At 28.3% G+C, this 22,557-nt stretch overlaps 8 protein-coding genes across 12 annotated transcripts; 5 read left to right on the top strand and 3 right to left on the bottom strand.

Annotated features, from left to right (window-relative positions):
* Nucleotides 1-377: 377 nt before the first annotated feature.
* Nucleotides 378-2,420, top strand: LOC122850564 (slit homolog 1 protein-like). The gene has a single exon (XM_044149695.1). It carries the CDS (start codon nt 378-380, stop codon nt 2,418-2,420), a length of 2,043 nt encoding a protein of 680 aa, XP_044005630.1.
* An 842-nt stretch (nt 2,421-3,262) lies between these two features.
* On the top strand, nt 3,263-6,781 carry LOC122849561 (SET and MYND domain-containing protein 4-like). 5 transcript variants are annotated; one of them, XM_044148310.1, is made up of 7 exons: nt 3,263-3,520; nt 3,648-3,736; nt 3,864-3,959; nt 4,117-5,429; nt 5,512-5,670; nt 5,749-5,907; nt 5,993-6,781. In XM_044148310.1, exons 4-7 carry the CDS (start codon nt 4,119-4,121, stop codon nt 6,236-6,238), a joined length of 1,875 nt encoding a protein of 624 aa, XP_044004245.1. In that variant the 5' UTR covers nt 3,263-3,520; nt 3,648-3,736; nt 3,864-3,959; nt 4,117-4,118; the 3' UTR covers nt 6,239-6,781. The 5 variants fall into 5 exon arrangements, with proteins under 5 accessions (XP_044004245.1, XP_044004247.1, XP_044004246.1 ...); XM_044148312.1 differs by lacking the exon at nt 3,864-3,959 and having other exon boundaries at nt 5,993-6,259; XM_044148311.1 differs by having other exon boundaries at nt 3,286-3,736.
* Nucleotides 6,782-6,948: 167 nt separating this feature from the next.
* Nucleotides 6,949-9,700, top strand: LOC122849553 (putative uncharacterized protein DDB_G0277255). Its single transcript, XM_044148294.1, has 4 exons — nt 6,949-7,122; nt 7,234-7,570; nt 7,643-9,336; nt 9,412-9,700. Exons 1-4 carry the CDS (start codon nt 7,082-7,084, stop codon nt 9,560-9,562), a joined length of 2,223 nt encoding a protein of 740 aa, XP_044004229.1. The 5' UTR covers nt 6,949-7,081; the 3' UTR covers nt 9,563-9,700.
* On the bottom strand, nt 9,640-14,216 carry LOC122849558. Its single transcript, XM_044148306.1, has 11 exons — nt 13,849-14,216; nt 13,567-13,699; nt 13,357-13,483; nt 13,052-13,276; nt 11,717-12,882; nt 11,345-11,627; nt 11,033-11,268; nt 10,714-10,964; nt 10,330-10,610; nt 10,121-10,259; nt 9,640-10,046 (listed from the first exon to the last, which is right to left on the bottom strand). Exons 5-11 carry the CDS (start codon nt 12,212-12,214, stop codon nt 9,764-9,766), a joined length of 1,971 nt encoding a protein of 656 aa, XP_044004241.1. The 5' UTR covers nt 12,215-12,882; nt 13,052-13,276; nt 13,357-13,483; nt 13,567-13,699; nt 13,849-14,216; the 3' UTR covers nt 9,640-9,763.
* Nucleotides 14,217-14,301: 85 nt separating this feature from the next.
* On the bottom strand, nt 14,302-14,801 carry LOC122849644 (histone H2B). The gene has a single exon (XM_044148416.1). It carries the CDS (start codon nt 14,773-14,775, stop codon nt 14,401-14,403), a length of 375 nt encoding a protein of 124 aa, XP_044004351.1. The 5' UTR covers nt 14,776-14,801; the 3' UTR covers nt 14,302-14,400.
* A 442-nt stretch (nt 14,802-15,243) lies between these two features.
* Nucleotides 15,244-15,666, top strand: LOC122849630 (histone H2A). Its single transcript, XM_044148400.1, has one exon. The coding sequence runs from the start codon at nt 15,289-15,291 to the stop codon at nt 15,664-15,666; it is 378 nt and encodes a 125-aa protein (XP_044004335.1). The 5' UTR covers nt 15,244-15,288.
* A 1,018-nt stretch (nt 15,667-16,684) lies between these two features.
* On the bottom strand, nt 16,685-17,188 carry LOC122849662 (histone H3). Its single transcript, XM_044148436.1, has one exon. The coding sequence runs from the start codon at nt 17,180-17,182 to the stop codon at nt 16,772-16,774; it is 411 nt and encodes a 136-aa protein (XP_044004371.1). The 5' UTR covers nt 17,183-17,188; the 3' UTR covers nt 16,685-16,771.
* Nucleotides 17,189-17,468: 280 nt separating this feature from the next.
* LOC122849655 (histone H4) lies at nt 17,469-17,952 on the top strand. The gene has a single exon (XM_044148427.1). The coding sequence runs from the start codon at nt 17,498-17,500 to the stop codon at nt 17,807-17,809; it is 312 nt and encodes a 103-aa protein (XP_044004362.1). The 5' UTR covers nt 17,469-17,497; the 3' UTR covers nt 17,810-17,952.
* The last annotated feature ends 4,605 nt before the right edge of the window (nt 17,953-22,557 follow it).

Below are 22,557 nucleotides of genomic sequence, written 5' to 3'. Positions count from 1 at the left end.
AAATAATAATGATGATTTATTTTTTTTTTGTTTATCAAGTTTTCAAATATCGTCATACTGTGTAATCAGCGCATCAACTTCATCAACGAGTACCCAATAAACGTTGAAGAGTATATTTCCACTATTAAAGCTGAACAAGTTGATCATCATTAAGACATTTTTATCTATATTAATATATTGACAAAATTTCAAGTGAGTAAATTTATTTATTATTTATTCAAAATTACATGGAAACCACGAATCAAATTATTTCATAAATTTCAAATTTTCTTTTTTTATTTTTAACGGATATTGATTACCAATTGACACTAAGTTTCCAATCGATGAAATTTTAATTATGTGTTAGTAAAATTCAAGTATTTAATTATGTTTTAGATATGGATACAAATATTTCAACGTTAACAGTTAAAAGCCAGAATAAATACTTTTGTAACAAAGAGTCATTTTATTATGATCAACAAATATGTGAGTTGCTGAGTAATAATGCTGTAAAAAATGGAATCTACATTGGAGGATCGAAAATTCTTCCAAGAGATTTATTCCATGGTCTCGAGAATCTTCAACTTAAGGTATTAGAAATCAGCTGTTACAATCAGATAACACTGCCAAAAGATATCTTCAATCCTCTTGATGATCTTCGTACGTTACGAATAAATTACAACGAACTACAATATCTAGAGTCGAGTATTTTCTATGAGTTATTACAACTTCAGGAACTTGATCTTAGCAAAAACAAACTGATAACTTTATCAAAAGATATATTTAATGGTCTACAAGATCTATGCAAGCTACGTTTAGATTCAAACCGACTGACTAACCTTGAGCCAGGTATTTTCCATGATTTATTGAGCTTAAATAATCTTGATATCAGTGATAATAATCTCACAACTTTATCGAAAGATATATTTAGTCGTTTAGGAGAGCCTAATTATCTTGTTTTATATTCAAACAAATTGAACAATCAGGTAGGTTGTTTCTATGGTTTATCAAATCTTCACAAGCTTGACATCAGGAAAAACAGTCTGACAATATTGTCCAACGGTGTATTCAATGGTCTCGAAAATCTGCAGATATTATATTTACAATCGAACAAACTGAACAATCTTGAGGCAGGTTGTTTCAATGGTTTATCACGACTTACCGACCTTGATATAAGCGACAACAGTCTGATAAATTTGTCTAGAGATGTATTCAAAGGTCTTGAAAATCTTAAGAAACTAGATTTACATTCAAACACATTGAGCAGTCTTGAGCTGGGTATTTTTGATGATTTATTACAACTTAAGGAACTTGCTCTCAGCAACAACAATCTCACAACTTTATCGAAAAATATATTTAGAAATTTAACACAGCTTCGTCATCTTAATTTGTATTCAAATAAACTGACCAATCTCGAATCAGGTTGTTTCAATGGTTTATCGCGTCTTGAGAAGCTAGATATGAGCAAAAACAGTCTCACAACATTGTCCAAAGGTATTTTCAATGATCTTGAAAGTCTTCAAACAATGTTTTTGAATTCAAACGATCTACAAAATCTTGAGTCAGGTTGTTTCAATGGTTTATCACGACTTACCGACCTTGAAATAAGCGACAACAGTCTGATAAATTTGTCTAGAGATGTATTCAATGGTCTTGAAAATCTTCAAGAGTTGGAATTAAGTTCAAACACATTAAGCAATCTTGAGTTAGGTGTTTTTTGTAATTTGTCGAAACTTGAAAAGCTTTTTATCAGCAAAAACAATCTGACAAAATTATCAACAAACATATTTAATGGTCTCAAGAATCTTTTTCTCCTAGATTTAGATTCAAACAAACTATGTTATTTTGAGCCAGATTGTTTTAATAATTTACCAAACCACACGGGTCTTTTCATCGATGATCACAAATTAACGAGTTTACCAAAAAATATATTCTATAATTTAGAAAAACTCGACTCCCTATATTTAAATTCGAATGTACTACAATACCTTGAATCAGGTGTTTTCAATAATTTATCACAACTTCAGGAACTTGATATTAGCAAAAACGAATTGACCAGTTTATCAAAAAATATATTTAATGGTCTACAAAAGCTCTGTAAATTAAATTTAAATTCGAATGAACTACAAAACCTCGAGTCAGGTTGTTTTAATGGTTTATCAGAACTGAATCAACTTGATCTCAGCAGCAACAAACTGAAAACTTTATCAAAAGATATATTCTATGATCTACAAAAGCTCTGTATACTAAATTTAAAATCAAATGAACTACAACACATCGAGTCAGGTTGTTTCGATGATCTATCACAACTTGAGCAACTCGATCTCAGCAACAACAAACTGAAAACTTTATCAAAAAATAAATTCTATGATCTACAAAAGCTCTGTAAACGAAATTCAAAAATTGATCGAACTATAACACCTCGAGTCAGGTTGTTTTAATGGTTTATCACAACTTTATCAACTTGACATCAGCAAAAACGAATTGGCCAGTCTATCAGAAGATATATTTAATGGTCTCTTAGAATCTTTATCATCTTGATTAAGATCTAAATTCAATCATTAATTTTAAGATTTAAGTATTTATATTATTATAGTCTATCAGATATTGAGAGACTTTATATTAGCAGAAATAATTCGACAATTTCAAATCATATAGTTGTAATACATATAACTCTAATTAATAAATCAAACAATAAATCAATATTTATCATTAAATAGATCTGTTAATTGGTGTTCAATTATTATACCTCAATTTAAATTAATGTCTATATATTTTCATTTTATTTATATTTAATTTGTGTCCAGACATTTTTTGTCTATCATATAATGTAATATAAAAAGCTGAATATCTACAGTAAAGATCCTATACAATTTGGTTTATCCAGTTGGGTTGTTCATTGAATAAGTAAATAAATAAATATTTTCATTAATAATGATTAAATATTTTATGGTGATTATTTACGAAAAAAAAAACATCCATCAACTTTTTTATTATTCCTTTCTTTACAAATATTTTTTAGTTTTTGTTTTGTTAGCATGATATTTTTTTTTCTTTGTAATAAATATATAATGTCTATATGATATTGAACTTTTCAAATAAAAATTCGTGGTTACAATTGTTATTCAACAAATGCTTTTTACCAAGAAAAACAATTAAAATATTATATGGCCTTTGAAATATACATGAAATTATACATTAAAAAAAATAAAAAATCGGTATGAGTAGTCATAAAACGAAGTCGTAAAAGTTATCAACAGGCGTTGGCCTTGGCTATGTGCAGTCGACTTGACGATCGAAATGTTCAGTTACATTCTGTTCATCGTGCTATGTAGTTGGGCTTGACTCTTGTTCCGTGGTTTTAAAAATTTTTTTTTCTTCCGAATAAAAGCAATAAAAGCAAATAACTAAGTTGGTTAATCGAATTTTATTTTTGCGATTAAAATACTCAAATAAATTTTTCATACATTTAATATTTTTCTATTGCGTTGTCTTGGGAACTAGAACAGTATCACATATTACCATTTACCAATCATTCGAAGTAAGTGATTTTATTTTAATTGTGATTTATAACGTATCAGTTATTGAAATTAATTTTACATTTATTTTTCTATGATAAAATTCTTGAATAAATCAATTGGATTTTCAATTTCGATTACTATAAATAGAGAAAGTGTGAGAGAGAGAGAAAAATAAATTTACTTATTGGCACCAGCATTGTTATAGAGAATCATCTAAAATAACGTCTGCAGGTTTGGTATGTATTGCTTCTTGTTCTGTGCGTCGTCATGGTATCAAGTGTTTTTTTTTTTTATGCTGATTATCATTTCATTTTTATCATATATTTTATTTAAACTAACAAGTTAATTAACATTTGATTTTAGTAACACATTTGAACATCGATAACAATTTACCAATAAATAAGGAAGTTGTATACACTTGATATTCATTTTGTTCATGTAAATACCATAAAAAATCAAGTAAGTTTGTAACAATGTTATATTTATTACTGTATTTTTTTTTTTTTAATTATCAGTTGTTTAAAATAATAACAATCAAAAATGACTTTATCATGTTTAAGTCATAATTATTTTGTTTTTATTTTTGAAAATAAAAAATATAAATTGTTTGTTGCAGTCATGATTATCAATTATCCTTCTGACGATGTTAAAATAACTGCTAACAAACAACTTGCAAAAAAAAAAACATTTAAAGATAAATTTGAAGTGGCATGGAATTCTTCAGCTCCATATATTGAAATAAATCGTGATAAACTTAACAAAACGGTCGGCCACTCAATGCTCTGGAGAGAAATTGGTAACAAAGAATATACTACTGCAAAAAATAAAGATTATTTACGCAAATCCATTGAAGCATACACAAAGAGTATTGCTTTTGCACCACTTGGATCCAGTGAATTGTCATTGGCTTATGCAAATCGTTCAGCTGTATTATTCAAAGCAAGACTCTATGAAGATTGTCTTCTTGACATTGAACGTTCATTAAAAGCAGGCTATCCGGATAAATTAAAAACAAAATTATTTTTACGTCAATCATTGTGTTTCAAGGCTCTGAAACCAAACTCAGGACTTGAACCAGGTATTTCAATGGCTAATGCAATACAATGGCTTCCTAATTTAAAAAAATATAATCCAAAATACAACATCATCAAAGAGTATCCAAAGATGATTAATGAACTTAAAGAACCACGTGAAATTATTAAATTTATACCAGAAATAAAAAATGATAATACAATAATAGTTGGTGCATCTGATGCAATTGAATTGAAAAAAACAAATGAAAATAACCAACATGTTGTTGCAACAAGAGACATCAAAACTGGTGAATTTATTTACATTTCTGAGCCATTTGCAGTAATTGGTTGCTATAAATTTCGTTTTACAAATTGTTGGCATTGTTGTCGCCCAACTTGGGCTGGTATTCCATGTGATAATTGTCCAAACACCATATATTGCTCTGTCATATGTAAAAAAAAAGCATGGGATAGTTACCATAATATTGAATGTTTAATATTAGAACAACTTTTAGAACTTTACGAAAAAAATCGAATAAATTTCCTAGTAGTAAATTTTTTTTTAAAAATACTAAACTCAGCTGGGGGTTTACTTGAATTAAAAAAAAGAATTGATAATATTGACTCAATAAAAAATTTATTATGCAAAGAATTTATATTTACCAATGGTATTCTTGACGTTAATACTATTGATAATTTTCATCTTCTTGATTATTATGAACCAACACCAGATGAGTGTATTTTTGAAGTTGCATTAGTTGCGGTATTGTTTGTAAAACTCTTGGATCAAAAAACAGATATATTAGGTAAAAAAACACCATCGAAAGACTTGATTCAAAATAAAAATGAAAAAATATTAATTTCGGGAGAAATATTTTTGCGTTATATCATGATTGCATATCGTAATAGTCAATCGGTATGTATTTATTTAATTTATTATTGATAATAAATTAATTAAGTATTTATGAAAATTATTACATTGTAAATAAATTTTTCAGTTTGTAGAAACAGCACCTGGTTGTGTCGTTGTGTGGTCAGCTGCCATAATACCATTTTATAAGATATTAAAAAATAGTTGTGATCCTAATGTCGATTTTACTCACGTGGGTTCAAATGTTGGATATTATGCTTGCAAACCAATCAAGCAAGGAGAACCGGTACTTATTGATGTCTTTAAATAATTATTCTTGTATTTTTCTTTTTAGATTTTGATAGTAATTATAAATTCATTTCAGATACAAATTAGTTCTTCTCGTGCTACAGGTTCATATCATTTAATTCCAAAAATCGACCGATATAAACGATTAGGATGCTCTGCTGATAATCCTCAACCATGTAAATGTACAGCATGTCTTGGGAATTGGTCAATTGTAACGTTTCTCCCATCCTACAAGGTACGTATTTTATTGCTTGTTTAAAATATTAAATTCTTGAAGCTATTTATATCTAAAGCTATTTTTATCCTTTTTTTTTTTCAAGAGTATGATACTGCCGACAAGAATCAAGGAAGAATTGAACTTTATGAGGATGAGATTAGCAGTGTGGCAAAAGCTCATCTGCCATGGAGATTCTAAACAATTACTAACAATTAAGGATGATTTGAATAGAATGAATGACATGTTTTATCAATATATCACTGTTCCTTGTAGAGAAATATCAGAGTTGCATTTATCACTGAAAGCATTTTATAGTCGACTACATACTATCCATGATACTTACGAGTAATTATTTTTTAAAAAAAAAAAAAACAAGACACTGAATAATCAGAAAAAAAAATAAACAATTAAAATTATTACAAGTCAAATTTTTGTTGGAGTAAAAAAAGATATCTTTAATGATTTGAATTATTGAAAAAAATTTTAATAACTTTTATATGGTTAAAGGATTTTTTTTTTTAATTCGAAAATTTATTATTTAGATTTAACGGGTTTATAGGATTCTTGATATTTTTTTTCTTTTTATAATCTATAATTTCTTTGTATGGTATTCATAAAAAATATAAAAATGTTTAATAAATAATTAGCAGTTGTTTTTTTTTTTTGCACTATACAAAATTTGATAAATAATTTTTTTACTAATTAAAATAATATATTATTATTATTCTTTATTCAACAAATTGTATACATTTGGTACATATATTATCGTGCTAATTAAAATAATATACTTACTTGCCATTAGTTTTTAAATATTAAATTCATCGTTATAATTTATTTATTTTTTATTCTTGATATTTTTATTTTATTAATAAATATCAATGACTAATTATTAATGGCAACTTAATTTTTACTTATATTTTTTCATTTTATACTTAATTCGTTTTATTTTCAAATTTTTAATTATCGATTTATTTCAAATAACACAAAAAAAAAAGATCAACATAATATTAAACCTGTTTTACCTACCGGATATGTCAGCTGATTACCAAGTAAATAACAAAAAAATATATATAAAAAAATATCACTCTAATTTAACAATGATCCTAAAAGTATTGTGAAAAACAAATAATCTTTTAATTATCAAATGACTAGTTAATTAAAATACATAAAACGAAATAAAAATTTCTTGACAATGGCTGAAGAGACCGATAGAAAACAACTAAAACTTCTAACGTAAGTCAAAAGTGTATAAACAATAAATATTTATAACCTGTTTGTTGTGGTTACAAATTATCAACCGGCAACAAAAAATAATTAACAGTAAATTATCATTAATATTTACAGAGCAAGTGAACTTTTAAAAACTCGAGGTATCCAAGCAGAAGCCAGTCATGACTTTGACAGATCATCATATGTTATTCCAAAGTCTGGTTATAAATTAAGCAACCCGTCTGGATCATTGTTGGAAAATCAACAAATTGATACTAATTTAAATAGTAGAAAAAATTTAATAAAATGTGAAAGGGTTACACGTTTATCACAATTAGCATGTGCTGATTGGTTGCAGTATGAAAGAAAAGCTAAAATAACAAAAATAACAGGTTGTTGTCAAAATTATGGTACAACAGTTAATGGAACAATATATTTATTACCAGAAGAAGCACTACTACTTTTAGAAACAGTAAAAAATTAATTTATATTTAATATATTTAATAATAACAATGTAATAATTATTTTTGTTTTGTTTTTAAAGAATCAATTGGAATTAAAATGGAATAAATTACCATTGTCAATTCAACAAGCATATGAAGTTATTCTTGATTCATCAAAAACAGGTTGTTCATTAGACAAGTACAGAGTATTTAGTCATTTAACAAGAATTGGATATCATTTACAACGTTTTAATTATGATTATAATTTATTAAATGACAAACATGATGATCAACATAAAAAAAAAGTTATTGTTAATCCAGAAAATGGTAATTGGATTAGTAAAAATGATAAAACAATAATTGATAATTCATTATTAAATATTGACAAAGTAATTATTGATGTTGTTGATGATATTATAAGTAACATTGAAAAAAATGAAGATGATAAAGTTATTAAAAGCAAAAAAAAAGTTGAAATTATTTGTGAAGAAAAATTATCACAACCAATAGAATTTGTTAAATCATCAACTGTTATTGATAGTGATATTAATAATACACCAAAATGGACAAGTGCAAGAATAAAAAGAAATATAAAATTATTACCAAAAACAATTGACAATAAAAGTAATGAATTAACTGACAAACGTAAAACAAATGATCCATTAGAAATATCAAATTCTAAAAAATCAAAACATGAAGTTATTGATTTATCAGATGATGAAATTCAAGAAATTCCACGTAAATTGACAAGAATAGAAATGCTTAATTTTCTACCAAATTTTTCATCAGATGATTCAAAGATAGAAAAAATACCACCACGTATCTATATACCATCTGGTATTGAGCCTCAAAAAACAATTTATGATGCTTTAAATTTTAAAAAATTAAAAAACAGCAAACGGGAACATTCATCTTCATCAATGAATAATAACGCCAATAATAATAATACAACTGGTACACCAGTTTGTCAAAGAGATCCAAATGTTAATAACTTTAATGATAGTTCAAGAAATCAATATAGAAACAATCATTTTCCAAGTGGATACAATAATTATTATAATAGCGGGGTTAATAATGCACAGCTGATGAATATTAATTATCAACAATATCGTATGCAACAAAATTTTTCAATAGCTCCACGTTTTAATTATCTGGCCAATAGATGGTCATCACATTATCATATGAATATTGTTAGAACATCAATGACAATGGGAGTTACAATGATGGGAGGTCCAATGAATTTTCATAACAACATGTTGAATAATGCACAACAAATGTATAGACCACCAAGAGGAACATGTGATTTTGGTTTAACAATTCCTAGACAAATGCCAAGTACATCAAGGTCAACGTCATTGCCTACACCATCATCTTCATATCGAAATCATCATAAACAAACAAATAAAGAAATTGCTAAATCTGATCAATCAAATATTAAACAATCGGCTTTTGCTAATATACCAGCAAAATCTTGGTCAGAACTTAAAGAAAAAATGACAGAATCAAAAACAATAACAATTGATGATGATGATGAAGATAACGATGATGACGATGATAAAATGGATTGTAGTGATATTGAAGTTGTTGGACAAAATATTGGACCATTAATAAATGTTAATAATTGTAAAAATTTTGCTGATGTTTATGATAAATTACAAATTATCAAATCAGCACATGAAAAAACTGTTAGAAGAAAAAAATGTGATTATGAAATTTCATATAAAGTTTATGGATATTCACAAGTATTTAGAAAAAGTGATCCTGGAGTACCTATTTTTCATCTTGTTATTACAAGGTATTTATTTATATTTTTTTTAACTTATAATTTGTAAAGTAATGATAATAACAATGATAATTTTTTTTATTTTAGGGATAAAAATAAATTTTTACAGCCAGTTGAATTGAATCGTATTCAGAGAGAAGACAAAAATATTCCTGTACTTATTGCTGTTGTTTCTTCATATGCAATAACATATATTCAAATTGGAGTTATACAATTACCAAGCCAAATTATTGAATAATAATTTATAACAATAGATATTATCATCTGAATATCTAATTTTTTTATTATTTTTTTTTAGTTAAACAAAGGCAGACATAAAATTGTGAACACCATAATATTATAAATTTTAAGAGCTGAATAAATTTATTTTTCAACGCAAAATTATTGTGTCAATAATTTGATGGATTTTTAAATATTTTTAATTTTAATATGAGAATGATTATGGATCCATATACACAGTTAAATTTAATGGATAAATTTTTAATGAAATATATCCACCAGATGTACCATCAACTTGTCCTTTGTGAAATAATTCAATTCCAGAAAGTGGTACACTTGGATCAGTAGCAACATTTTGAAGATCAAAAAATGGAATAGTTGTTTGTGATGCATCTTTAACCATATCTGATTCTTGAATAGAAATAAATTTATTTTCCTCAGAATCATAAGGGTGTCTTTTAAATTTAAGTGGATCATCTGGACTATTTAAAATCAATTCAGTTCTAAAATGCAAAAATTAATTATTATTATATTATTAAATTTAAATTTGTAATAAATAGTTTTAAATTTTTATTACGGTTGGGGTAATTGTTTTGTATAATTTGTGCTTGCAGTAATGTTTCCATATTGATATTCAAAACTGCCATATTTTACATCAAGTGCAACACAACGTTGTGGTGAGTCATTTTCCAAATAATCAAGATTGAATCTAGCACCTAAAATTTAAATTAAGTATTATTAAAAGTATTTTTATTTGTTTTTAGATAATTTATAATTTTTACATACCACTCAATAACTGGCCTTCATTAAGAATCAATTTTTGTAAACATATTTTATCCATGTAAGCTGTTTGTATTGGAGCAAAATCTATTGTTCGTTCCAACGAATATCGCGTTCCATTTGAGTAAATTGCAATGGCAGGAAAATTATCATCGTACTCAAATTTTGGAAGTGGTATCCATCTCTCAGTATTTTTATCAATTTTTCCATAAGGCAAAAGTTTTCCCTCTCGAAGCTGAATGTGAAACATTCGATCTCGTGCAACAAGTCGTGCACCAGTTGCAACCCTATTTTTTTTTTTTTTTAACAAATAATTATGCAACAAGTTATTTTATATTTAAAATGAATTTATAAATTATATAATATATACTTTAGATTTGAATACTCAACATGTTATAACTCGTTTCAGACCATAGCAAACTGAAAGCACGAATTGTATTGGTTTTAGCGTGAATACGATTATCCATGCAACCACACACACAAATTTCACAAACACTTGACCAAGGATTAAACCAATTAAGTTTTTTTGCTTCTAGTATTTCATTTGAAAAGCATTTACGAGATGTGTTGCCGAAATTAAAGCCATGGTGTGTATCTTTAATCCAATGATAAAGCTTTGTACTTGAACGATCATCTGGATCCTATTTTAATTTCATGATACAATAAAATATATATTTTCAACTGATCATTTATAATAGTGTTATCTTACTTTTCGACAAACTTCCATGGACAAAGTGGATACACAATGAGCCATCCAACCAGGACAAGTATCATCATAATCATGATTGTTAACAGAGCAATCAGTACCTTGTAATTCACAAAACCGTTTAGTATTTTTAAATCCATTACAGCTTGTTTCACACATTACATTATCTTGCGGTTCTAAATTTTTTTGATTTACTACAAAAGCGTAGAAAAGTTTATCAAATGCCTCATATGTTTTACCTTAAATAAAAATTTAGAATAAAGGATACTATGAATAATGAAAACAAGAAAAAATCAAATGTATAAATTTGGAGACCTTTTTCTTGTTTTCCAAGTGGATCACATCGACGAATAATATTTGTAGCACTTTTCATTTGATATTTAAATAATTCTGTATATTCTATAATTCTATTTTTTGATTCATCCATTTCAACTGTCATTTCATCAGTATAATCAAAAGAAACATGCATGGATCTCCACGTATATGAAAATGCTAATATTGCAAAAACTTGAATCTCCCGAAATATAATATCATTGTAAAGTGAATATAAATCATGTTGTTGGGTAATATTCATGTCACACTGAAATACCGTCTCTTCCTGAAATTAAAAATTATAATTACGTCCTCTACAATTAAATATTTATAACAAAAAAAAAAAATAAATTCAAATATAAAAAATTATCTTACCTGAAGTGATTGATAATTTTTATTTAAAAATCCTTGATTTAATCGCAAAAAAAAAGTATTGTGTAGTTGTGCTACTAATGATTTTGGATACTCGACACCATCAGATATTATTTCACTTGTTTGAAGATTAATATCTAATCTTTTTTTACTTTTCAATAATCTAGACCATCGTTCACTCATTTCATGTAAAAATTGAATTCTGGAAAAAATACTTTCAATTTTTGTTGTGTGTAATGTATCTACGTATTGTTTTATTTGTAGAATATTTTCCATATTGTTATTTCTTTTGTAAAAGTTCGATTCAAATTTATCAATTGTATTCCATATTGAATAAAGTTGTTGGTATCTCAATGTATCGTTTTTATTAGCAATTGCTTTTGCTGATATATTGGAAATAATGTTAATCACGTTGATTGCTTCAGTAGCTATTGATGATGAAATTACTATTTTCATCATTGATAGTAATATTAATACACAAAAAAAATATTTACCAAGCATTTTTATCAATTATATTTACAAAATTTCAATCATTAATGCAAAAAAATTAATAGCTTATACATGTAGCTCAGTATATTTTGTGAAATAATTTTATTTTGAATATTCTATTGAGACAGTTAATAATTAGAAAAAAAAAAAAAGACTGTATTTTTTTTGACACTGTTGGAGTATATATAAACTGAAAATACGTGTCATTTAATTTAAAAAAAAAATAGGAACAACAAATATTTATTTTGGTTGACATGGATGAGATTGAAGCATCACAACATTTTGTCAAATAAAAAATAAGACTTTTTTAAAACTGGGAATGTGTACATTAATTTTATGGCTAATTTATAGTTTTATCTGACGATGACATACATTGTGTTTATCTATTTTTTAATTGTTATCATCATGTTTTAGTTATCTAAAATAAATTTGCGTTGGATGGTAAAAACTACGTGTACCAATGTGATAATTTTTTTTTTATTTAGATATAAAAACGGAATGAAGATGTGTATTGTTTAAATTTTGATTAACTCAAATCAACAAATAACACTGCTAGCTTCTAGAAATATATTTCTCATATTTGTTGATGGATTTATAAAGCACCAAGTCAAACATGAACCAGTTGGAGAACGTGAATGAAAATGGAGCTGAAATATTTTAGTCCATGCGAACCCAAAAGCCTAAATAAGAAAAGATTGAAAATAATTTTAATAAAATTAAATTTAATTGACGTTAATGAAATATAATATTGGAAAAAAAAATAATGTAACTATTAAAAAGCAGATTCATCAACAAGATAACCACTCTCGATGAGATCAACTGTGAGTTAAGCAAATAAAAAATATTTACCATCTAAGTTATGGTAACACGTTTGATCAGCTCCAGATGACGATTTTTTTTCTAAATTATTAACTGATGATGCTGTGACATGTGTTTGTATTGTTAGACTTTGGTCAAGATGATAATTAATATAATAAGCAAGACCACGAGTTGTAACTCTGGTGCATGAGTCACATATTCAATGGTATGATTTGGTGATTCCAATCCCAGAACAAGTTTATAATCATCAAGAGCCTAGAAAAAGTTTTAAAAATATTTAATTGATGCTATTATCATTTTATTTGTGATAAAGATTAATTAATATAAATTGTTACTTGTTGATTGTGATTTAAATTTTTCTAAAGTCATTGCTTCTATAACAAGTGAATTGACATTTGTATTATCTATACAAAGTATCTTGTTACTTCATTTTCAACAGTACACCTTGGTAGAGTTTGACATCTAAAAAAGAGTTTATTAAAAATTAACATTAAAACAGATGTTCAATTATATTTGTCAGGATGATAGAAGGGTTATATACTTACTTGAGTCATTGCACTTCCTGTTGGAAGCATCAGGAAGCTAGTTTTGTATAAATAAATAGCCATGCTGCATCAGACCCAAAAGCAGCACGTTGGTGTTGAAAGTAGATACTTGATCCAGTGCCAGTCAAAGCAACTGAAATAATAATAAAAATTAATAATATTACTTATGCATTATACTGGTTAAAAAATATAATTGTTTGTTGATATTTTTGGTAGAATAAATATAATATTAACAGAATTACAAGTTGGAAGGTTAACCATTGATGACTCATTAAAACTTACTGAATGGTCTTGAATTATTGTTGTTACTTTGTACTCCAAAAATATAAATGAGGATAAATTTCAATTATTCATACAACAGCTTGATCTGTTGACTAAGCAGAAGGTACATTTTGTTAAACATTTTAAGCTTCACCTAAATTTTCCATTTCACTTCAGTCAATATTACATTGTATCACATATATGATCATATTTATCACAAGCACACGATTTTTTTTTTCTTTTAGGACTATTTGATAACGTCTATTAAATGATGATGGGTTATAAATTATTGTTTTCACATTATTTTGTTGTTGCACTTGTCAACAATAACACTCGTACATCCTATTTATTTTTCTCCAACACGTTTGTTAAGTTTACTAGTAGTACCATGTTTCTCGTTGCACAAAACTATTTGACTAAACTACCGTCATGTATGTATTGTCGTTGTAAAGATATTTTTTTACATATCCCATCACAAATATGAGTAACACAAAATTGAATAAGTTTATCGTAGTTATAAAAATTTGTTGGCCCTGAAAAGGGCCGATTGGTTTATGTTGTGGTGTTGACAGTTTACTTGGAGCTGGTGTACTTGGTGACAGCTTTGGTGCCTTCACTGACAGCATGCTTGGCAAGTTCACCAGGAAGAAGAAGACGAACAGCTGTCTGGATTTCCCGGGAGGTGATGGTTGATCTCTTGTTGTAGTGAGCAAGACGGGAAGCTTCAGCAGCAATACGTTCAAAGATGTCGTTGACGAAACTGTTCATGATGCTCATGGCCTTGGATGAGACACCAGTGTCTGGATGGACTTGTTTCAATACCTTGTAGATGTAGATTGCGTAAGATTCCTTCCTCTTCTTTCTCCTCTTGGACTTGTCAGTCTTGGTGATGTTCTTTTGAGCCTTGCCGGCTTTTTTGACAGCTTTACCGCTTGCTTTTGGTGGCATGATGACAGAGAACGATGTTTACTTGACGAGAGTCAAAATAAAAATTTGGTTTTGCCGTCTGGAGCAGTCGTTATATGCACTTTTTTGGTTGGGTTGCGCACCAATAACGTGACAGAACGAGCAAATATGACAGTTCACAGATTACACGCATCATGATTGTGGCGCTGTTGACAGTTGTTTTTTTTTTTTTTTTCCTTGTTTGCTTCAAGAAAATTGTAAACAGCGCACCAATCACGTTGCGTCAATTCTCATTGATGCTCTGTTCTCTCACGTGAATGGTGCGCTCTTTACAATTTAGTGCTATCCTTTACTTAGACAAGGAAACATAATCATTGCTTGTTTGACTCGTGTGATTGGATAAAATTTCTTAGACGCAACGTGATTTGAGCGCAGTCGCCCCTCGAAAGGGCATAAATACGTATTTCTCGGGGGTTTTTTTTTAGTCTCATTCAACACTTCATACACGTCGTGTGTATCGTTTTCTACAAGTCTCTACTCAATACACATCGCATCATGTCTGGCCGTGGCAAAGGAGGAAAAGCAAAGGGAAAGTCAAAGACACGTTCAAACCGTGCTGGACTTCAATTCCCAGTTGGACGTATCCATCGTCTTCTTCGCAAGGGTAACTACGCTGAACGTGTTGGTGCTGGTGCACCTGTCTACTTGGCTGCCGTTATGGAATATTTGGCTGCTGAAGTTCTTGAGTTGGCAGGTAATGCTGCTCGTGACAACAAAAAAACAAGAATCATTCCACGTCATCTTCAATTGGCCATCCGTAACGACGAAGAGTTGAACAAACTTCTCTCTGGTGTAACCATTGCCCAAGGTGGTGTCTTGCCAAACATCCAAGCTGTTCTTTTACCAAAAAAGACTGAAAAAAGCAGCGCTTAAATTCAACAAGTCATCAATATCAAACCAATCGGCCCTTTTCAGGGCCATCAAATATTTAAAACGATATGTTATATTCTCTGAATTTTCATTCAATATGATTAAAGAATATTCTATTTTAGGAAAAAAAAAAATCTAATTTCCATTCAAATAATTTACTCCAAAATTTTTAATTTATTTTTCTTTGGTCTATAGAACAATAGAAAAAAAGGTACTCATTATCAAATTTTATTTAGAAAAACAAATAAATTCTTACTCGGTAAATTTTGGAGTAATTTATTTGTTTATATTTTCCTGCACACTAAACACTAAACTATGCACTCGCATGCCTATGTACTTATATTAGTCGTCTGCGCAACGCTCAAGTATTGATTTTCATACAAGACTCACACAGCGTTGAACACCTGACGATCTCTATGTGTATGTGTTGGACATACCAACTCCTAAGAATTTATAAATAAAAAATAAACAAATTCTGGTTTACTCTATATATTTACTCTGGTTTACTATAAAAAATTTTAAAATAATTTTTCTGTGGCTTTTAGAACAATAAAAAATATAGATAATTGTTAATAAATATCAATCTTAGAAAAAAAAAAGTTCAGTGTTGCTCTGTAAATTTTGGAGTAGTTTTGATTGTTTACATTTCGATGCACACATGTTTAAAATCCCACTCCGAAATTTTGGAGCAAAGTCTACACATGCTCGCATGTCTGACCCATATCGGTCGTCTGCGCAACGCTAAACCATTGATTATCTTTCTTTCAGACTCACACACAACGTTGAACATCTGTTGGCCTTATGTCTATGTGTGCGTCTAAAACGATATTATTATTATGTAGCGAGATTATTCAACAAGTAGACATTTGATAAATAAATTTACTTTATTTATAACAATGAATCGAAACACTGATACAGAGTAATTTAAACAAAAAGCGTTTCGACAAAAATCGGAGCAGAAAGGAATAGAAAAATTATGTTATACTGTTTTATATATAAGATTGGTCAAAATGATGGTATATCAATTGAAATTGAATGAATATTTTCTAGCTTGATTAATTTTATGGCCCTGAAAAGGGCCGATTGTTTTGGTTGGTGATGTGATGCTCTAAGCACGTTCTCCTCGGATACGACGTGCCAATTGAATGTCCTTTGGCATGATGGTGACACGCTTGGCGTGGATTGCACACAAGTTGGTGTCTTCAAAGAGACCAACAAGGTAGGCTTCACTGGCTTCCTGGAGTGCCATAACAGCTGATGACTGGAATCTCAAGTCGGTCTTGAAGTCCTGAGCAATTTCACGAACAAGACGCTGGAATGGCAACTTGCGGATCAAAAGCTCAGTACTCTTTTGATAACGACGGATTTCACGAAGAGCTACTGTTCCTGGACGATAACGATGTGGCTTCTTGACACCACCAGTTGCTGGAGCACTCTTACGAGCAGCTTTAGTGGCAAGTTGTTTACGTGGAGCCTTGCCTCCAGTTGATTTACGGGCTGTTTGCTTGGTACGAGCCATGTCGACTGTTGTTGCTTGGTTGAAGAACACAAGAGAAATGCGATTTTCGCAGTTTGGGGTCACAGTTTTATGCACTTTGAAGCACCGGTGTACTGCACACTCATTGGCTGTTAGTTGAAAAACGGGAGAGCACATTTTCTTTATTTGTCGTTGACTGAAAAGTGTGAGAAAATTTTTTTTTCATTGGCTTAGAGCCAAAAAGAGAGGGTAAAGTGTGCCAGAAAAAGTCCATAAAAACGCGGTCCCAGTCGGCGAAAGCATCATTTTCGACTTGTTCGTCGTACTATCAACACATACCAACTCTACTCATTCAACATGACTGGCCGTGGTAAAGGAGGCAAAGGACTTGGAAAAGGAGGAGCTAAACGTCATCGTAAAGTGTTGCGTGATAATATCCAAGGTATCACTAAACCAGCTATCCGTCGTTTGGCTCGTCGTGGTGGTGTAAAACGTATCTCTGGATTGATCTACGAAGAGACCCGTGGTGTACTCAAGGTTTTCCTAGAAAACGTCATCCGTGATGCAGTCACATACACCGAACACGCCAAGAGAAAGACAGTCACCGCCATGGATGTTGTCTATGCATTGAAACGTCAAGGACGTACACTCTACGGTTTCGGAGGTTAAGCTCTCTACACACAACTCTAGTCACATCAACAATCAAACCAATCGGCCCTTTTCAGGGCCATCAAATATTTATAACGATATGTTATATCCTTCACATTTTTGTTCAATAAAAATTTAATATATCTACTCTAAAAAATAAAATAAATCCTTGTTAAGAATTTAACTTCATTCAGAAGAAACGAATACATTTCTACTATATTAATTTCGGAGCAGTTTAATTCACGCACACATGTCTAATATTTTACTCCGAAATTTTGGAGTAAACTTTGCTTGACATATATCAGTACTCTGCGCAACGCCGAATGAAACGACTCACACAACATTGAACACCTGTCGATCACCGTATGCATACATGTGTGTATATGTGTCCGACATGCCAATTTATTTTCAAGATAATGGAATAAATTCATGCCTCTTTCCTCAACTACTTTTTTTTATGAAATAATAAAAAAAATTATACAGCTTCAAAAAGTCAAATGTTATTTTCAGTCAGAACAGAATTTTCTATAGCTGTGACGTTTTTTTTTCTGACCGAGAACATTACAGAACCAAACGGTTCAACTTTCTATTGTGTTATTTTTTATTACTGTATGGCTGCCTCATAGTAGCTTGACGTGAAATAAAAAATAAAACGACAAAAAAAATGCAACTGCATTCAATTTTTATGAATTTTCAAGTTAATGAAACAATCGCCAAGGATGAGGACTATGAAATGCTTCTAAATTATGAATTTACCTATTTATCCTTTACAGAATATGATTTATTTCCTACTATAACTATTCCTAAATTTCTCTTGACCGCGTGGAAATTTTTAATACATAGAAAATATTAGTTTGTTGAATAGAATATATCGATATTTGTTAAGTCAAAAAAGGAATATCGAAAGACTCGATGTATCGAATGTTACTAGAATTCTCTGAGTAATTCCCGACATCGATATAATGAATGCCATGGAAGGGTCTAAAATGAAGGTGCTCAGTTGATATTTTAAGGGGTTCCGACGATTTTTTAAAACGAAGAGTGAGACAACATTTTCTCTTTGTTTTTTGTCTTTTTCGCACTCATAGAAATATTGTATTTCTAAAAATCATCCGGAAGAGGTCTCTAGTGTTTTTTTAATAATCCCTCATATAAATCAATTTTTTCATACTTTAATTATTGATTGTAAAAAAACTAAGCTCCAAACCTCTTTTATTTTTTTTCCATACGTTTTGTTTTGTCTCATTTTATAACCCGATAGTTTTTTTTTCACGATGTCATATTGTCGATTAGAGATATTGGTATTTTGATAGATTTTTATTGACAAAAATCGTATTCTCCATAAAAGCCCATGTTAAAAGTTGTCAACTTTGAAAACTAATAAAAAAATAACGAGCTTCTAAACAATTATCAATAAATTACATAAAATGTATTAGTATTCTAAGATTCCACTGTATAAATTTCAAAGCATTCTCATATTCGGAAAAAATCGTCGGATCCCTTAAATGTAAAAAACACGATATAACATTACGATGAATTTTTTTTTTTTGATTTTATAAAATTAAGTAATTTTTTTTTCATTTTTTTTAATCATAATATTTACAATACTTTTATTCAATAAATAAAATTGAATTATTGTAATGAATATTTAGATTTTCTTCAATTTAAAAATATCTTTTTTTTTTTTTTTTTTACAAGTAAATTTATGTCTAAAAAAATTCATTTTTTGATTAAATTCTATTTTCATTTTTTGTTCAATGTTTATCGATAGTTTATTTATTTTTTTTTTTTTTTATTTATAATTTATTTGTATATTTATTTTTAATTTATTTTCTAAATTCCGTTGAGTTTGGAAATCCTAAATCACATGGACCAATTGCCTGCGAGAAAACTATAGAAAACTTAATCAGTGTTTTTCTCTCTTCCCGGTCCGCGCTCGAAGCTGTGCCATGTCAGAATCAAGAAAAATCATAAATCAACTGCATCCAGAATCATGAGTGGCAGCTTAGAGATGATCATGGAGTCAGCATCACCAGCGGTCTTGGATCTCTACGTCAGAGAGATGCTGAGACGCTGGGAAGAAAGCCTGCTTCCATTCAAGAAGAGGAAGTCCATCATCAACAGGCCAACCATCAAGCAACTGGACCTGGTGGTGAATACCCATCTTCCATTGAAAAAAAGAAAAATCTAATTCAATTTTTCAATGGCTGGTGGGAAAGGCGTTAGTTGTAAGAATTGCGTTAAAAACAATCAGCTCTTTTCAGAGCTACTAATTAATTCAAACGATGATGAACTCTCAGTTTTATGATTCCTTTTCCTATTCCATTCCTAGTATATAAAAATTAATTTACAGGTTGCAGTCATGACGGAGCAATGAATAATGGAAATAATTAGTTTTAAATAATAGAACTTTTAATTATTCAAAAAAAAAAAAACACGGAGAAATTTTTTACAAATCATACAAATTTAGTGATCGGTAAAAATTCGTTTTCAAATCCTCAACTCCGAGTTTTCTCCGTCGAGGACATTTGACGGTAAATTCTCTATCATACTTCATCAACAGTTATATACTCCGAGTATAAAATAAACATAATAATTCAGGTTTTTTAACGTCCTGCCATCTATAATGAAAAACTAAATTTGTAAACATAACCCAAAAATGAAACAACAAATGCGAGATTGCCAAGTACCATGACATTACCTATAAATTATAAATATAAAAATTCAATAAATTAATAAACACTTGAATTTATTTTTATATTTTTTTTATTTTTTTGTTCTCACGGCGTATTATATATATTTTTTTTCATTTTTTTATTTAATTATTTATTTAATTAATTTTTTTTTTTCATATTCATTTAGCATTACAATAAGAGGAATAAAATTTAATTGCCATAGCAATATTGATTCACAGAAAATCATGTACATTTTATGTTTTATCTGCTCTTATATCTCTGGAATAATACTTTTTTTTTTACGGATTTTAAAACAACGTCTTGCATATGAAGTTTCACAATCTTACAACTTACGCGTGATAATTTTTTGAATTTTTTTTTTTCATTCTAATTGTCGTAATCATTCGGTGTATTGTTTTTTTTCATTTTTCTATTTATTTTTCTTGTTAAGTTTGCTATTTATTTCAACGCTGTCGTTTTTATTTTTTTTTTAATAATTTTTTTTGGTAGCTTGTTTCTTTTTTCATAGAGTCATCTTAAATACTAGAAAAAATTTGTGTAAACAGTGGTTGAGCAGAGCCAAAAAACATTAAATGTTTTTATTTTTTAAATGCCATTTGTTATTTATTATTTAAAATGTAAAATAGGCCTTGATAAGTGCATTTGTTGATTTTATATTTAGAGCCTTTGTTTATTTATTTTTAATGTAAACAATAAAATAAAAAATTAAATTATTAGATAACTTCAAACATTCTCATTATCTTCTATATAGGAATAACATTCACACTTGTATGTTACGTATAAAATTATTAGAAAAATTAAACACAAACGCGGATAAATTTACGTAGAAAAAGTTTTTTTTTTTTAAATACAAAATACCTAATTATCTAAGAGGATTTGTTGACTGTTAACATTTTTTTTTTTTATAATTGAAAAATTGGTTTAGATTCAGAATTAACATGGCGACAAAAATTGTCTTGGCTCATTATTTTTTTTTTTTACTTTTAATTAACACACTGGTTTTCAATATTTTTAACATTGCAATATTAAATTCCGTCAACTCAGACACCATCAATTATTGATCCCGTTTTGTGTTTTAAATTTATTTTTTATTTTCCACGGCAGTCTTCAAGATAGACGATATATTTTTTATTAAAAAATCCAAGTTAATATTATTTTCATTGCATTTTTTTTTCGCTTGTCGAGTAATTATTGTTTTTTTTTTTTTCGTTAAATTATTGAACTGTCTAGTTTTTTTTTTTTCTTATCTTAACAGTTACACGATGAGTTACGCTAATTTACAAATACAGATTTTTTTTATAATGTTGTTCCACTTTTAACTATTATTTTTCTTTAAATGATTATTATAGTTTTGACAGTGACAATAGCATAAATACAAATTGTAACAGATTAACACATGTTATCGATAATAATCGATGAATAAAATTGAGCCATTTTCAATCAACGAACTTGGCAAGAAATATATAATTTTTTACTATTTTTACTTTTCATTTCTATTTCAAACTGTTATTATTATTTTTTTTTTTTAAATTCATTTAGACATAATAGTCTTTTTTTTTCTTTTATTACTGACTAGAACAGTGTGTATTTTAAATTTATTATTAAAGTCAATATTTTTATTTTTAAATTAACAAAATGGTTTTAGAAATTAAAAAATTTACCTATTTATTTAAATTTATTGTTAGTTTTAATTTTTATGTTAATACTAAAACTGTGATGAATTAATTGAAAGGTGGTTAATGTAGTTCTTTTTTTTAGTAAAAAAAAAATAATTAAGAAATGAAATTTTCATTAATATTATTCACAAAACACTGCGGACAATAATTTTTATTTAAAAAATTGTCAAATTAAATAAATACTGATGTGTTTTTCAGATAATTTAAATTTTTAAAAAATTAAAAAACTTGACAGTATTATATAATCTTTGATTAGTAATATTTTAATTATTGATTTTTTAAAATTTTAATATTGTATTTTAACTCCTCTTTTGTTTTAAATTAAAAATAAACAAATAATATAAAATTAAGTTATGTTTTTTTAATTAGTTAATTGCCACAAAGCATCTACGGATAT

The sequence above is a fragment of the Aphidius gifuensis genome, linkage group LG2 (genome assembly GCF_014905175.1).
Source record: "Aphidius gifuensis isolate YNYX2018 linkage group LG2, ASM1490517v1, whole genome shotgun sequence".
Classification (NCBI taxonomy): domain Eukaryota; kingdom Metazoa; phylum Arthropoda; class Insecta; order Hymenoptera; family Braconidae; genus Aphidius; species Aphidius gifuensis.
This window is presented reverse-complemented; position numbering and strand designations above follow the sequence as displayed.

Excerpts from the sequence above, each read along its gene's own strand:
- LOC122849644 (XM_044148416.1), bottom strand. The coding sequence starts at position 14,775 with ATGCCACCAAAAGCAAGCGGTAAAGCTGTCAAAAAAGCCGGCAAGGCT.
- LOC122849630 (XM_044148400.1), top strand. The coding sequence starts at position 15,289 with ATGTCTGGCCGTGGCAAAGGAGGAAAAGCAAAGGGAAAGTCAAAGACA.
- LOC122849553 (XM_044148294.1), top strand. The coding sequence starts at position 7,082 with ATGGCTGAAGAGACCGATAGAAAACAACTAAAACTTCTAAC. Across the intron at positions 7,571-7,642 it reads CACTACTACTTTTAGAAACA|AATCAATTGGAATTAAAATG; the intron begins GTAAAAAATTAA and ends TTGTTTTTAAAG. Across the intron at positions 9,337-9,411 it reads TTTCATCTTGTTATTACAAG|GGATAAAAATAAATTTTTAC; the intron begins GTATTTATTTAT and ends TTTTTATTTTAG.
- LOC122850564 (XM_044149695.1), top strand. The coding sequence starts at position 378 with ATGGATACAAATATTTCAACGTTAACAGTTAAAAGCCAGAATAAATAC.
- LOC122849662 (XM_044148436.1), bottom strand. The coding sequence starts at position 17,182 with ATGGCTCGTACCAAGCAAACAGCCCGTAAATCAACTGGAGGCAAGGCT.
- LOC122849558 (XM_044148306.1), bottom strand. The coding sequence starts at position 12,214 with ATGCTTGGTAAATATTTTTTTTGTGTATTAATATTACTATCAATGATG. Across the intron at positions 11,628-11,716 it reads AAAATTATCAATCACTTCAG|GAAGAGACGGTATTTCAGTG; the intron begins GTAAGATAATTT and ends TTTTAATTTCAG. Across the intron at positions 10,965-11,032 it reads CCATGGAAGTTTGTCGAAAA|GATCCAGATGATCGTTCAAG; the intron begins GTAAGATAACAC and ends AAATTAAAATAG.
- LOC122849561 (XM_044148310.1), top strand. The coding sequence starts at position 4,119 with ATGATTATCAATTATCCTTCTGACGATGTTAAAATAACTGCTAACAAA. Across the intron at positions 5,430-5,511 it reads CATATCGTAATAGTCAATCG|TTTGTAGAAACAGCACCTGG; the intron begins GTATGTATTTAT and ends TAAATTTTTCAG. Across the intron at positions 5,671-5,748 it reads CAATCAAGCAAGGAGAACCG|ATACAAATTAGTTCTTCTCG; the intron begins GTACTTATTGAT and ends AATTCATTTCAG.
- LOC122849655 (XM_044148427.1), top strand. The coding sequence starts at position 17,498 with ATGACTGGCCGTGGTAAAGGAGGCAAAGGACTTGGAAAAGGAGGAGCT.